This window comes from Miniopterus schreibersii (genome assembly GCF_964146895.1).
Source record: "Miniopterus schreibersii genome assembly, chromosome: 7".
NCBI lineage: Eukaryota > Metazoa > Chordata > Mammalia > Chiroptera > Miniopteridae > Miniopterus > Miniopterus schreibersii.
The window spans coordinates 35,459,378-35,475,865 of record NC_138108.1 but is presented as its reverse complement, the minus strand read 5'-3'; the positions used below and the strand labels follow the sequence as shown (position 1 = coordinate 35,475,865).

Below are 16,488 nucleotides of genomic sequence, written 5' to 3'. Positions count from 1 at the left end.
TCAAAATATTAGTCTTATGTATTCTATGTGCATGATTACTACACCCCTTCAAACATTTTAGCATGTGTCAGTGGATAAGAAGACACTAGCACTGCACAGGTAAGCTTGACTTCATGAATGTAATACCTAGATGATATCCATACACTAAGTATTTTTAAATGGGTAAAGAGGTATTAGGACATTTGAAGATGTGAATTCATGTCTGAGGTCCATTTTGCTCTGTTAATATCCAAAAACATATTATTCTCATTTTGTTAATAATAATGATGTGCAATTCATTTCACTAATGCAAACCAAAGTCATAAAGTCCTGCTAATTTTCAATATAGCTCTGAAAAGACAGCAATAAAAGTCATGTAAAATATGAGGCTTTAATTTAAGGGACTGCTAATTATCATTAGTATATGGATGTAGTAATTGCAAACCTGAACCAGTTTTCATCTCCTGGACATTACTGCTAAATGGCACTTCCAAAATTAGTGTTATTGCCCTTTGACCCTAGTCAGTACAGCTAATCTTTTTTAAGACTACTACAGGGGTGTGGAGGTGGGACTCCATGAAATCAATACATAAGACATCAGACATTTGTTTCATAATCATTTTTATTTAAAAGATTCAAAATCATCTTAAGTAGCAAAATCACCTCAATTTTCACAAAAGGAAGATTTTGTTCTTGAAAGTAGGTGTCACAACTCAAGGTCAACAAGGACAGAGAAAAAAGGAAGAGTGTGTTCAGTCTAAAGGAGAGGCCCTTCTCAGATCCCACCCACGCACATCATGGGGGGACAGGTGTAGAGGACCACATCTGTTTTTTCTAGAGAAGCCACAGATTCTTATTTTGGGTTGCTTCTCTTAATCTGTAAATACTACCATTCTATCTATTTAAAAACTCTATGTGCCAAACAAAACAGTCTGCGGGCCATAATCAGCGGGGGTTACTGGTTCCCTAAGCTCCAGAGACTGGTGAATCCAGAGGCTGAGGGAACTTTTCCACCAACTCTCTCCACCTTGCTCTCAGCCTGGCAGCCCATGCACCCAGTTGAGGTTTAGCTCTATGGTTGCACGTAGCCTGGGCAATCCAGATCCACTCTAGTTAGAAGAGGCTCCAGGATATGCAATATGACCCAGGCCATTTTTGGCTCATGATATTATTTTATTTCTAAACTGATTCCACAGGTTCACATTGTGGAAATGCAGGAGGCAGCCCATCAATGACTCTCTCTCATCATTGATGTTTCTGTCTCTTTCTCCCTCTCCCTTCCTCTCTCTGAAATCAATAAAAACATATTTAAGATATTATTTTCCTTTCCTACATATAAAACCTAATGAATATAGCCTTATGAGAGTTTTATTATTTTGAAAATCAGTTTACCAGTATAACTAATATGGAATCAAATGAGTTAGGAAGATATATATTTATTTATGTTGACTACTGCTAGGTCATTAAGATCACCTCCAGATGTAGTTACTTGACCTAAGGAATATACTTAATACAAACGTATCACAGGGGTCTGGATACTACAAGGGGGGATCAACTTTTATAATGAGCTAATTTAACCACACTTAAGAGTTACCCTAAAACATAATCCTTAGAGTAACCAATATTTTGCAAATGGTTTATCTTATGTTTTTAGAATAAGTCAATTTCTTCTTGCCATAGCCCCAAACAGAATAATTCTGTCTAGAAAAGTACATTTAGGGACTAATATCTTATATATAAAAGTAAAATGAAAATGTTTTAAATGGGTGTTTGTGTATTTATCTATCAACCAATACCATCTTTGAAATGTTTAATATATTACTGAAATTTTTGTTTAAAATTTTTTTTGGAAAAGATACTTTTCTCTAACCTAGTTATACAGATATCATGGCCAGTGTGATAAAATGCCAATGTTAGCCAAATGATGTCTAGATTAATGTGGGTCTAGTTAACGGTGAAATTAACAGAAGAAAAAAAAGTGTAATTCAATAAATTCAATTAGAAAACTCTGTGCAACAAAATAGGAAAATATTAGTATATTTTTGCCTAAGAGCTACAGATTAGCTTAATCATATTCACACTTGTACATTCAGCTGTTACTGCTTCAAGTCTTTTCTTTGCCTTTACAAAACTTCCTATTCATGCCCAGAATAAATAGGGGCCAATATAGAAATACGCTCCTAAAGTTTTAGCAACAGGATCTGAGTGTTTGCTAGAACACTGAAGTTGCATACCAGCTGTAGTGATCGCTGACACAGGGTTCCTGTTGGCTTTCGAAATACATCCCAATGTATCTTCGTAGAAACATATGTAACTCGTTAATCTTACAAATAACATTTCTTAAACAGTACTTACCAAATCAGTTTTGCTTTACTGAATAATATACATAGACTCTTTTTTGGATCTTAACCTCTCTGTGTCTAAAACCATTTACATGATTCCCTAATCACTCTGTCAACAGCTCCTCCAGAGTCAGGCAGACGCGCTTCAGCTCATTCTTGAAGAAATGACAGACCCTCTCTCATCAAAATTCCATAGAATATTGAGGTTACCTTACACCACCCTTGAGTCTTTTGAATACATTCTACAAAAAGTGTTCCTATATAGCTACTCTTCGAATGGGTTCAGGAACAGGGAACTCAGGAACAGGGAACTAGGACATTCATTTTCAAACGGTTCTTATTGTTAGAAAATTGTTCTTCTAAAGAGTTTAAAGAAACTACATTTCCATCGTTCTCATATACCTCTCTATGTAATTCTAAGGAGAGTAAAATTAAAAATGACCATTTTATTAAGATCCCAACCACCATATCAGTTTCTACTGGAAAAACTGAGCCCAAAGAAATCAATGCGCTACTTCAAGGCTCTTAGAAAACAGATAACTTTCAATAAAAAAAATTAAATTATAATAAGTCCTAAATAAATCAGCATGCTAGAGTTTAGAAACAGTTAATTACTGGAATTCAATCATATAATGGTCAGGCCAAACTATTCGGTTAAAAAAAATTGGGGTATCCACTAAAGGATCTCCATAATTTTTTTAGTGCCACACTGCAAAATAACAATAAGAATTGAGTTAGTTCAGGTAAAGAGGAAAATATACCTTACAGAGCTTGAGCAATAGTCTTTCATCATTCTGCAAAGTTCTCATTGAACCTCGCAAAGTATAATTACCAATGGAAATTATTTATAGATACCACATTTAGATTAGATGTCTCCTTGTGATTAGATTTCTCCTTTGGCTTTTCTATACCTGATCTTGAGAGGTGGATGACTATGCCATAGTATCATAATTATCATTCATTGTTATTACAGATAGGAAAGAAATAGAGCCTAACTACATACATGTTTAAAACTTATAAGTCCCAAATATATAGCTAAAAACTAATGAAAACATTTAATAATATAAACTATATGACATATATAGGTTAATAATATAACCTACCCATCAAATCCCTGCAGCTCGCATTCCTTTAGCAGTGACAGAGCATGCCCTTCATATTCCGTTACTATTTAAAAAACACAAAAGGTGAAAGTTTTAAACAATGGCTATACTTTTTAACTTTGGCAAAATAATATCATAAACATATGGTCAGGTCATAATACAACATTTATTCTTGAATATTTGTATTTTAATCATGGGAAAGAGAGTTAAGTGTTACTTGCCTGATGTGTTTTATAGCTTTATGCAAAAGAGGGTCGTATATTTGTTCCAACTACATAAGTCATCTGGGGATATCCCACACAGAGCAGTTGGAAAATTTATCTTGGTGCCTGTCTATTTAGTGTTCCCTAAATAAGACACATTCCTTTTAAATCAGAAGCCTAAGAGCAGGAGTATTTTGAAAATAAGGCATATTGGCTGGCATCAAGCCGTCGATATTAAATCGCTTTGGCAACCTTACATGAATAAATTAGTTGAAAGGTTAGTGTAAGATTTACATACTAGAAGAATGTGTATCTGGAACTGCTAGACTATAAGGAGGAGGAGTGGGATGTGAAAACGTGAAGCAAAGCCAACACCAGTGATAGCAGATCCAGCACCGAGGAGGGTGGCACAGGCCCACCAGAGCTGGGTTCTCCGAGGAAATGAATCTGTCACTCCCTATTGCTGTCTCCACAGTTATGAGGCCCTACGCAGTATTGTAGATGCCAGTGAAGACAGGATAAACTGGCACACTGCAGATGGCACCAAGCATCCCAACCACATTTAGCATTTTCTAGGGCAGCTCTGCCAGGAGAGAGAGCCCAGCTGTATCCACCCATCAAAGATTTCTGCTGACTGACATGACATTGCAGATGGATTTTTTTGTGTAAGAATGTGCATCATTATATGCAAGATTACATTAATCTTTCATGCCTGTCTGTCCATGGTGCCAGCATGCTTCAAGCTTTCCCTACAATGTTTTTAGATATTGTTAAAAATTATTAGTCTTGGTGTCTAAATGAATCATTCTCTACCAGTAGCGTTACATTGGAATTCTCCCATAGCTCATTCAAATGCTATTATATTCACACGAGTAAAACTTCCCTATGTTAAATTCTAATCAGAAGGTTACAAGCTTGAAAGTTTAAGTTATCATAAATGATTTTATCATTTATTCATAACCTCAGTAAGTAGTTACAATCTTAAATGCAAAATAATAAAACATCTACACATACACATTAAAAATAATTAAGAATATTATGAAGAAATATTTATTTTGAGAATCCGTTTAACAAGCCTTGCTTTTACTTGGAAACACTTTTCCAACCCAGTACAAAATTAGCTTTAAAATTATGTCATGGCTGAATGCTATTTTTTTTTAGGTAAAATTTGAAATAATAGCTTAATTTTTCCTTTTATCTTGCAGGTGGAATTTGATTAGACACTGATGCAAATTATCCAAGAAGAGTGATTTTTAAGTGACATTGTATCTAAGTTAAATAAAATCACTGAGCTGAAATAAAGAGACAGAAAAGATGAAACAAACTTGACCACAACATATTAGGAACAAGATGAATAAAATCCTCGGCTTCAGGGAGTTTACATTCTGGAGATGGATAATGTACACTAATTTAAAAAATAAATGTACAACATAAAGTAGTAATAAGTGATTATAAAGAAAAATAATGTAGGGACAAAGGATAGAGAGTAATCTGGACTACTATTTAGATACAGTAGAAGGACACAAAATATTCATTTAGATGGGATATTATGGGCTCTGGAATCAGAAAAAGCCATATTCAAACCGTGCCGCTGCAAATGAACACAAGGGGACCGCAGGCCACGCGCAGCTTCAAGAGGTTACCAGCCCCTCTCGCCTGTCCTTTCCATGGGGCCGATGCCTCCACCCCTTCGATTAGTCTCTATTGTTGCCAAGTCGTCAGACACGCAGTTCTCACTGCTGGGATCCCCCTCCCTAGCCTTCGGTTTAAATACTACTTCCCCGGGAAGACGAAACTGGCTGAGAGTAGTATCTTCAGGTTGATATTGAATGTTGAGAGGAAATGGGCTGAAGTAAAAGCAGATGATTTCCTGTGGACTTGAGGAAACACGTTTCTGTCTGGTGATAAAACGCTATAATTGGATGGATTAAATGCTGAGACGTCACTTTCTTTCCCGTCTTGCAGGTGCTTCAGACAGTGAGCTCAAAAAGGAATCCATCATTTCCACCTTTAGATATATTTCCTCCCAAATATATTGTTCCGTGTGTGTTCCATAATCCACGCCCCGCTGCCCAAGAGGGAAGAGTGACTCCTTCCTAGGTGATCCCCCTGACGCTCCACAGCCACTCCACGCCAAGGTCCCCTGCCTCTGTCTTCAACTGTGCTGCAGCGTCCCAAGGTTCCTCAAGCCAACACTGCCCGGACACGGCACCCCCATCTTTCATGTGCATGCCACAACAGCCTCTTCCCCGTCTCTCTCCGCCCTCCATCCCACGCTCTCCACAACGGCCTTTCTCAAACTTATTTAACCACGCTACTTCCCTACAGAAACCCCACTCATGACTCTTCACTGCCCCCGGGGATAGAGTTCCAACGTTCTGACATCTGATTAGAAATGGGATCAGCCATTTACATCCACAATTATTTAAGGGATAGTAAAAAGAAGCTTTCTCCTAGAATTTCCCCTCTCCCTAGCTGGCTATGATGCAAGAATATCCACGATCCAGAATTTTAATAAGAAGCCGGTAGCGTTGGAAAGGAGCGATGCCTCGGCCCGCTAGCATCTGTAGTGACTCGTGTGTGTTTTCCAGATTGCCTAGGTTTCTGTGGGGGGATGTCAGGGATAACAAGAGGCATCAGTCAGACATACAAAGAGCCAGGGAGAAAAAATTCAAAGAGAGTTGGTAAAAATTAGATGCCAGAAGGAGAAAAAGGAAGTGACGATAAACCACTTTCTTGACAATTCTGCCCAGGGCCAGCCAGGAAGTAAAAATTTTCTGGTGATGGGCACTCCCCTGGGCCTGAGCTGGCAAAGGAGGCTGCATTCAGAGAGGCACCTTTGACCGTGATAATGGGCATGACAAGGCTCAGCAGTCCTTTGCTAACACAAAGATTGACTGAGGGAGATAGAATTGCATGTCACCAACAAGCGAGATCAAGGATCGTTAGTATATCTGTTTTCAAATAGCTCAGTGACTCTTATACAGAAGACGGGACACACTTATGTCATTTATTATGTATTACCGTAAAAGGTAACATTAACTCTAGTAGATAAAATTACAAAGAGGCAAATGCCAGCTCACAAATTCGCCCTGTTGTTTAGTTTATGCCTTGCACAAAGGCATCGGGCCAGAGGGCAGGCGGGTTTGCAACCCAGCCAGTACACCTACCCAGCATGCTAGGGGATCTTGAACTGAACCGGCCCAGCAGGGCAGCTTTTTGTAAGTCAGCACAAAGGAGGTGTCCTTTTCTGATCTGCACAAAACACAGTGACCCTGAATTCAAGATAAGACTGTCCACCAGTATTGCCCATGAAGGGCATACATGACTCGGTCATAGGGGGCGTAAACGAAGGCTGGGTGCTCACCCACGAGGAATGTCACACACCTGCACCCCCACGCGGCGGAGACTGACTAGAAGGGCCTCTAAAGTTCCCAGCTTGACTTCCCTGCCGCCTTGACCTTTTCACCTTTATTTCTCGGGATTATCCTGTGAATCTAGGAGCTCTCAAAATTCCTCTTCCTTTAATGGTGTAATTCCTGAAGTCTCTGTTTTGGCAGGAAGAGAAAGAAATGGTATCATACGCCTGCGTGAGCCTGCCACTCATGCTTTTCCTTGATTCATACACTAAGTTAGGAAAAATAATTCAGTTCTTTCCAGTTTCTTCCAGAAGTTCTTCTGAATCATTACGAAAATAAGATCCTGCACTGGTGATAAGGGGGCTGCAACTTCAGCTCATCTATTTCTAAAGATGCTGCCGTTATTTCCAGGAGCGATTAGGGCTTCAGCAGAAGCAAAATGAAAGGAGTGCGTGTATTTTTATTAGTGTGATGAGACTTTTAAAAGAAACTTATACAAAAAATTACTTTAAAATGAAAATATCTAACTATAATTTTTCAAATCCTCATTTATATAACACTACCTTCTAATGAATTAATCACTGTATATGTAAATCATTATTATGTAAGTCAGATTCCATCTGCACTCAGCAATGGACACAAGATACATTGAAACAACAATCATCCTGGACATGCAGAAAACATGTACTCTCCTTGCTTTACTCTTTCAGATAGTTTTTCTTTCAAATGAAGTGTGAATCGAATCTTACTATTGCATAACTTTGTGAAACGGAAATGCACAGCATTATGACATTTCTATAGCACTTTATAATACAAAAGGTCGTTTCAAGTACATTACCTTATCCAAACTACAGAACTACACTGTGAGGATAGGCAGGAGGATTCTAAAACTTTTCAAGAATCCACATGGTTATTCAGTCCACACAAAATAGGAAGCATTTTTTATATAAGTATTTAGCCAATATACATACCGAAATGGTTCTACAAGCAAAAGATGCAGTTTTATAATCTTGCCTGTAGGAGGAGTGTTAGGCAACTAAAAATTAGCAGTTCTGCACAAATACGTAAATTCTAAATTTCCTTTGTGTAATACCCTAATTTTATTTAATGTCAAACTAAACATAATATTCAATAACATTTACAAATTTAGAAAACAAGCCCTAGAACACCACCTTTTCTCTCCCAGACGACTGTTTTAAGAAGGAAACTACATTGCTATCATCACCTCTGCCTTAGGTCAGGCCTCTGTGCCGGTTTCCGTTCCTCCTCTCTGTCTCTCTTTATTTCTACTCTCTATTCTGCTGGCAGAATCATTTTTGCTAAACCAGATTACCACACCATGGTAAAAAATTTATACCAACTCCGATCAACACCTGATGAGTAAACTCCTGAGTGTAGCATAAAGGTCTATCCATAACCTAGCCTCAAACTTCCTCCAGTGTACACTGCTGGGAACCTCCACAGAAGCCCATTTGCCCTTTTTGTCTTGCTAAAAGAACCCAGATTTGGTTCAGGTATTCTCAGCCTTCAGGAAAAAGGGGCCCCACCTTCAGTCCAAGGGAAGGTTACGGAGAGTTGAGAGAGTAACTGCTCCAGGTTGGGCATGCATACTCCATTGGGACAGTCAAACTATAAGGAAGAAATCTGAATCTTGTTCGAGATTAGAGCATGTTGGATCTCTCAGATACGCACACCTCTTCCCACCCCACTAGATTTGAATCCAGAAAAATCCAAATCCACTGGCAACCATTTTATGATGATGGAAGAGATCGGATTTAACATGAAGTCAAAGCTGAAAGGCAGAGCAAAAGAGCTCCCCGGATATTATGGGTACAATACACACACGCACACCTTACCTGTACGTGCCTGCTGGCTTACCTTCCTCCCCTCACTTTTCTTCTGCTGCATCTGCACAGAAAATCATTCTTTGCTTCTCTGACCCTCCAAAACTGCCCAGTTCAAATACTCTGAGTCTTCTGATCGAAATTAATATCACCCTTTGAGACACCCTAGTTCTTCTATGTTATCCCAGTTATACTTATTTTAAGCATCTATTTGAGTGCCTAATGAACTACAGGTCACTCAAGAACAGGTTGCAGAGCTTACTAATCTTCCATTCTGCACCATGGTTAACACGAGTCATTCAACAAGGGCTTCCTGAACTGAGTGATATATGATAATATCCACGTTAAACTGTTCTGGATATTAAATCAAAATATGAAACAAAATAATTAATGTTATTGAGTTTGCCAATAAGTTTATTCCACTTTAAATTGTCTCATCCCAATATGAATTTCAGACTTTTTTTTCTGCTGATCTTTGAATCTCTGCAGTGGGAAGGAATGATAGATCTGGATTGTTTCTTTTTCTTATAAGTCACCCAAGTAAGCCAAAAGCCACAAAGATGAAAGATTAACTTCTACGCTATGATTTTATTTTATTTTTTGAGATTTTAGCAACCAGTACATTTTTTTACTTTTATTTGTTAACTTTATTTTTATTGTTGAGACTATTACAGATGTCCGCATTTGTCCCCACTTTTCCCACCTCCACCCAGCTCCCGCTCCCCCTTCCCTCTGGCCATCACCACACTGTTGTCAGTGTCTATGGGTTATGCATACATGTTCTCTGGCTATGATTTTATTTTTTAAATATTTGTATTAATTTTGAGAGAGAGAGAAAGGGAGAGGGAGAGAGAGAAACACTGATGTGAGAGCAAAACATGAATCAGCTGCCTCCTGCATGGCCCCTACCAAGATTGAGCCAGGAGGCAGGGCATGTGCCCTGACCGGGAGTGGAACCTGCAGACTTTCAGTGCATGGGATGACACCCAACCAACTGAGCCATACGCCACAGGACAGCCACGATTTCATTTTAATTCAGAAATTTCTCTTGTGTTTTTTTATTGTAGTTTCTCTTGAACTTCTGTTGTTGTAGATTCCTTTTCAGGTGGCTGATGGTCCCACAATGATTGCCTTTTCTTTGTTTTCTTTTTATTTTTAGGAACTTCCTTCTACCCCAATTCATCAAGATATGGGATGTGGCCTTCACTAACCTTGGTAACATTGAGAACCCCCTCTCCTGAGGTCACAGCTGAGCAAAGCCAGGTCACTCTGGATCCCACCTCCAGGAATTTAGAATTAGGAAGAGGTTATCCCAAGAGCACTGTGGCCTTGTTTTTTGAGCAGGCTTATCACTCAGTACTCTTCATAAATTAAAATTCTCTATAAATGTACACTGTGTTCTACTAAAGCTACATAGAAATAAGATCAGAAAAATTGAGGGTATGATTATCAATAGCATTGACTCTCCTTCTCAGTCTACCTCCCCATGGAAAAAACAATCTTATCTCAAGAAAATAAAGGAATTTGGTCACCAACTTCAAAAAGTTGAAAAGGATTTTACTAATCGTCTTTCTATTAACCTTAGAAATAGCAAATTTCTATTTTCCTGGGCACAAACCTAAGCACTTTCTTATTCTAGGCAATGGATTGAAGCTTCTGGCTTCTCTAAATTCATCTAAAACCAGCAGTTACGTGCTTAGTTTTGACCTAACCAGCAGGGGTCAGAGTCAGAACAAAAACCACCTAATGAAGGAGTCTGTGGAAGAACACCCAGCATTTAAATGAGCAGAAATCAATGGTGGCCAACTGCAGGAGTGATGTGTACACAGCAAACATGTCACTGAAGACATCAACAGTGTGCAGCTCCCTTTAAAATGATACCTGATACTTTTTAAAGTCTGGAAAACTTTCTAAAGAGAATATACTGATATTCTAATAAAAATATCAGCAAAAAATAATAATAATAATTAAATTTATAATCCTAAAGCTGGCTACAGTAGAGGTTATGGAAACACTTAAACAGTTTTAGATGTTACTAGTAGCTTCCTAAATTTGGATTAAGAACAAATTCAGGTTATTTTGATTCCTAAAATGTGATTTTTTTAAATGGCAAAATTATATTCTGAAAACGACTTACTTGTTACATCAGTCTTTATTCCTGCAATCTTCAACAGTGGTTCAACCTTCTCATAATAGACCTGCATAGCTTCTTTTTTGTGGCTTTGGGGATTAAGGAGTATTTTTAATGACTTTGGTCTGTTTGAAAAACCTAAGAGGCAAGCATAAAGAAGGAAACGTTTTAGTCTCTGTCAGCATTTTTCTATTCCCTTTAAAACCATAGACTAAGTCCAGTTAGAATGTTATATACCTATTTGAATAGTATTTATTATTTGAAATTCTTAAAAGAGTTTTTCTAAATCCAGCATTAGATGAAAACATTTACATTTCCTAGCAGTGAAGTAGGAATATCCCTCTTAACATAAATCATGAGTTATAACAAAGCATTTAATTTATGAAGGAAGATGTGAATGAAAGGAACGTTGTGACTATTAAGCAATGTTTTTATATATTTACCAAATCACAAATAATATATCCAATGCTCCTTTAGCATTTATTTCTGGGGAGAAAAGCAATGGACTGTAACAAATAGAAAAGTCTATTTCCTCTTCTTGGAAAAATATGCTCACAATTGGAACTGGGCATTCTGGTGACCTCAGGGCTACCCAGGCCTGCCTGTGGGGTGGAGGAGAGCATGCAGGGCCAGGTCAGGGCCAGCAGCCAGAGCAATGCATGCTGGGAGCTAAAAAGTGGGTTTAGGTCTAAGTTCAAGCCTGAAAAGGGGCCAGGGGAGGAAGGACGCTTCCCCTGGGAACTGGGAAAGCAGCCCCTCTCAGCGGGGATTCGATGATAGTGTGGCCTCACAGTTGGGGCTGAGATTTGATACTACAATTTTCTGGGCTTGCAAGATGTTTATCACTTAGAACCCAGTTGGAGCAGGTGCAAAGCAAATTTTCTGTTGTTAGGAAGGGGCTGGAGGAACAGAGGAGCCAAAAGAAAGCTGCTGACCATTTCAGGGTAAGCTACTCTCACATGGCCTCGAGTCAAGGTTAAAAAAGCGGTTACTAACATCCGTTTGTAATAAGACCACTACTAGAGCCAAATGAAAAATGTTCATTACACCAAAGTCAGCTTTGTTAGCCTCAAGTAGAGACAATATTTCATTTCTCATCATATTTGATATAACCGAATCTTTCACTAGCACATAGTGTTTTGAATCCAGGGAGCATTTGGGATGAGGCAGTGACAGGACCATGCTGAACTCCTTCCATGCTCTGTAATGGCCCCTGGGGTCCCTTTTTTGCTAAGAGGCCTCAGTCAGTCTCCTATCACCCAGTCCTGAAACCTCAAAGCCATGCGCAATTCCTTCCTTTTTCAATTCCCACATTCAAATGAGTGCCCAGAGCTTCAGGAGATGGTAACTACTTCCTCCCACTCCTCCTGCCCCTCCCGGCTCAGTGTTCTCTGGGCCAGCAGCGGCACTTTGATGTCTTCCCACCCAGCTTGACCAGCCCTGCATTGTTCAAAAGCTGCCCTGGCTCATAGCTGCAGGCAGAGTGAGCTCAAACACCTTACAATGACATTCAGAGCCCTCCCCCAACGAACTCCTACCCAGCTCTCTCCTTTTCTCACACACTGAGAAACATTTATTGAGCATTTGTGCTGAGTGCTGGGGAGAGGGGCAAAGCAATTAAGACACGGTTCATGCTTTAAAGAAAGAACACAGATCCACCAATATAAGCAGCGCAGGACAGAACGGACTTGCTAACAGAGTCACACAGGGCCACCGGAGTGTCAGAGAGGAGGTGGATATCTCCTAGTAGGGACCTGGAAAAGGCTTCCCGGAGAAGGGAGCATTTGAGTGGGGGTTTTGGCTCATGCTGTTTTCACTACTTAAAATTCCCTCCTTCCTTACACCTCACCCTGTCCCTGAGCAGAAGAGCTGAGGTGGGGCAACCGAGGAGACTAAGCAGTGCGGCCAGCGCGGCAAATGCACAAAGCTAAGTAAGTACAGAAGGTTTTCTGTTCCATTTCAGCTTCCCCATCAAGCTTTGGGCCCAGGTACTTGCCAAATACGAGGTACTCCAGGCCCTCCTTCATTCAGATGGTTTTTCCTTTCCTTTCCATCTTATCATCATTTCTCTAAAAATGCTACTTTTTCAAAGCTCACTTCAAATGCCACTTTCTCACTGAAGCCTTTCCCACTTACCCAGTCACCAACAGAATTCACCACTCTGGCGTGTCACTCCCACTTTTCTCTCTGCGCCTCTATTAACTATTTTTATAACACGTATACAAAACACTCTGATGCAATACCCACTACCTCAGCTCAGGATTCCCATTGGCCAAACCTGACAATGCAAAATGGGATAAAGATAGTAATATATCATACTAAACTGGAGGAGAAGCTCCGTCTTATAGTGGAATGACAACTAATAAATATGGGAGAAGTTAGAGTTAGAAAAAAATCACTATTTTCAACCATCATAACAACAATGGATTCGGGCAAGATTCAGCAATGGATGTTAAGACCATCAGTGACAGTCAGATGGGGAACAGAATATTTACCTAATCTTAAACTCTGCCCCTCCCTATTGTTCTCATTACAAAGGGTAAAAATGTCCCCATCTACAGCGGGAAGTCTGTAGACTCCACCTGAGTCAAGTGACCAAAGTTAACCAACACCCTTATGGTACAAACAGATACACAGGCCTCATGAGCCGCAGCACACAGCACCAGGGGCGCACAGGCACGTCTGCCCAGAGTGCCCAGTGTGGATGGAACAGGATGGAGCACCCAGGCCAGCAAGCTGAGGAGCATTCTTAAATAACTGCTTTAAACTCTTAAAAAAAACATCAAGGCCGTGAAAGACGAAAGGCAGACGACTTATTCCAACAAGTACATGTGATGTATGATTCGAATCAGGTATAAAAAGAAAAAACTGCCCTCAAGGACAGAACTGCTGTCCTTTAACCAGGAGGGCCAGGCACATGAGTCCAGGCTCACTTTTATCAAAAACATGACAAGGACAAGAAACTTGTTCTAAACCCCAGAGTCCAAGTGTCAGATTAAATATTGAAATTAAGTTTCTGGTACCTGGTAAATTTATCAAAGGACCCTGCTTCATTTCTCAGGCAGAGGCAGTCCAACGGAAGGTATCTAGGCACCAAATGCAGTCCCCAAATGTTATCATAAAAGCCAACTTGTTTCTCCCTCTTCCTACATCATGACCATGGGAGAATGGAAGTGTGGAAATGAGAAACAGTCATCGGGGCTTGTGAGGCTAAGTGCATTGTACTTGAAAGCTTGTAGCCTTTAAACATATGTGCATAAAAGTGGACACTACATGTCCCATCCAGCCTTTGTGAAATAATCCCCTAAGTAAGGCAAGAAAGGGGATAAAGCTATTGTTTAAAGATTTTCCAAAAAGATTTAAACAAAATAATTTTATTCTTAAGCCTCAGTTAGCAATAAGCCTCAGTTAACGACAGTAATAAAAACTAAATAAAGTAATCAGAATATTTCATTCCTTAGGTATTCTGGTAAACCGAGGTCTTTTAACTACAAATCCACAAAGATAATTTTTCACCAGAGCCTGTATTCATTTTCTCATTTCTCTTCCTTTTGGGTGCACTTAATCTGATGATTAGGAAGCTACAGCCTAAGTGTATATAAATCAGGTGATCATTTAATACCAATTTAGAGATCAGATGGGGGATTTCTACGAATAAAGCAGAATTTTTAAACATGGTCTTAATTAGATGGAATAGAGAGATATAATTAGCAGTCTCTAACCTTCTTCCTTCCTGCTCCCTCCCCTCTATTCAGTTTCCCAAGCTTGCCATGTTCCCTCTACCACAGTGCCCTTGCACCTGCCCTCCCCTCTATCTGCCCGCCTACATTTTCTGCCACCACAGCCACTTTGCCCAATTAACTTCTCTTTGTTTTAACTCACCTTAGTCATCACTTCCTTGGGAAATCCCACCATAGCCTCCTGGCTTTGTGACTTGGGCTGGGCTATTCCCTCTATTTGTTCTTACAGGGCCACAGACACCCCGATCTTGATACTTACAATGCTGTGATGTTATATCTATCTATTAGCTGCTCTCTCACATTGGCCAAGAAACTCTCTAGAGTTTTCTTCATATTCTAACTCCTTAGTGACAGGCACACAATATTTCATGAATGAGTAAAAGGGTAGTGTTACCCTTAGGCCATATAGAAAACAATGACATCCATTCATTAGTCACACAAAAAAACTGTATGCTGGTTATTTGCCAGGAAGGCTACTAGAAACTGAGGCTCTACCAGTGATGAGAAAAACGTCTGCCCTCAAGAGGCTTCATGCCGATGGTGGGACACAGAAATGAACAAGAGAATTGAGAGTAGGTCAAGTGGTAATAAGTCCTAAGGATAAAAATGAAGCTCTGTTATGGGAAAGAGGGAAGGGAAAAGCAGCAGAAGTGACTTGCTGGCTAGAGATGATCAGATCACCCAGAGCCTTGTGGGCATTGGTGACTGTGGCCTTTGCTCTGAGTGGCAGGAGAAGCATGGAGAATTTTGAGCAACATAACCTTGGGTGTAAGAAAGATCACCTAGCTGCCGTGTGGGAAGTAGACACAGTGAGAGCAAATACTGACAAAGAGCAGCTGAATTACTCCAGGTGGGGAATGATTGTGCTTGGACTGGAGTAAAGCAGAAGTTATAAAAAACAGTGAGATTCTAGATATATGTTGAAGGGAGAGCCGACGGGACAAGTTTACTTTTTGGATAGGGTATGTGAAAGGGAACAGTCAAAGAGTAGTCATGTGAGTGGCTGGATAGAAGGACGGTGGAGACATAAGAGTAAGAACTAGTGAGAAAGTTGCAGAGTCAATAAATTGTGGTCTCAGTGAAGATGAAGGATTTCAGGAGCTGGGAGAGTAGAACAGTGAGCTAGGAAGACAGAAGGCTGGAGCCACACGGGGTGGGATGCTTGAAACTGAGGCTGAGCTATAGCTAATCATAATAACAAGATCTGATGAGCTTCCATATTCATCAGAATTACCTGAAGGGCTGTGGACTCAGCAGTCGGGGGCCGGGGGGTCTGAGTTCACCTTTATAACAAGTTCCCAGGTGATGCTCATGGCGCTGGTCTGGGGACCACACTTTGAGAACCACTGACTGAGAAATATGGTTATGGGAGGAGGTGGGTAAAGTGAAGCGCAGGTGAAGATCTTTGAAGAGGAGAGGCCAAAAACGGAGAGAACTTCTATTAAACACAGGGAATTATGACAGCAGTAGTGTCGGAAGGAGTGACGTGGGGTAAGAGCTGGTCTTCAGAACTGGGAGGACACAGTAGCTCGCACAGGTGGTAGAAATATAGGTGGCCGTTGTAAGGTTTTTTAATATTTTCTATGTCTGACATTTTTTCATAATACACTAAAAAATATCTTGGTATCATCCTTGACTTTTCTCTCTCTATAGCCCATATCCACTAAGTTAATAAACCAGCCAGGTCTGTCTTCAAAACAAGTACAAAGTCTGACCTCTTCAGACCACCTCTCCTGCTCTCACCCCGACTGAAGTCACCACATCTCACCTGGATTATACCCATTTCC

The 16,488-nt window shown here is 40.0% G+C and overlaps 1 protein-coding gene across 3 annotated transcripts in view; it reads right to left on the bottom strand.

Annotated features, from left to right (window-relative positions):
* CERKL (CERK like autophagy regulator) overlaps positions 1-16,488 on the bottom strand; it is a gene marked incomplete at its 5' end in the record, with an annotated part of 85,584 nt that overhangs the window by 14,444 nt on the left and 54,652 nt on the right. The window contains 2 exons of one of the 3 annotated variants that reach the window (XM_081142130.1): positions 3,425-3,488; positions 10,968-11,099. The exons of 1 other annotated variant lie outside the window; for it this stretch is intronic. In XM_081142130.1, coding sequence (XP_080998256.1) covers positions 3,425-3,488; positions 10,968-11,099 — 196 coding nt within the window. The remainder of the gene's footprint in view (positions 1-3,424; positions 3,489-10,967; positions 11,100-16,488) is intronic. One more of the 3 variants, XM_081142131.1, reaches the window with a different exon arrangement.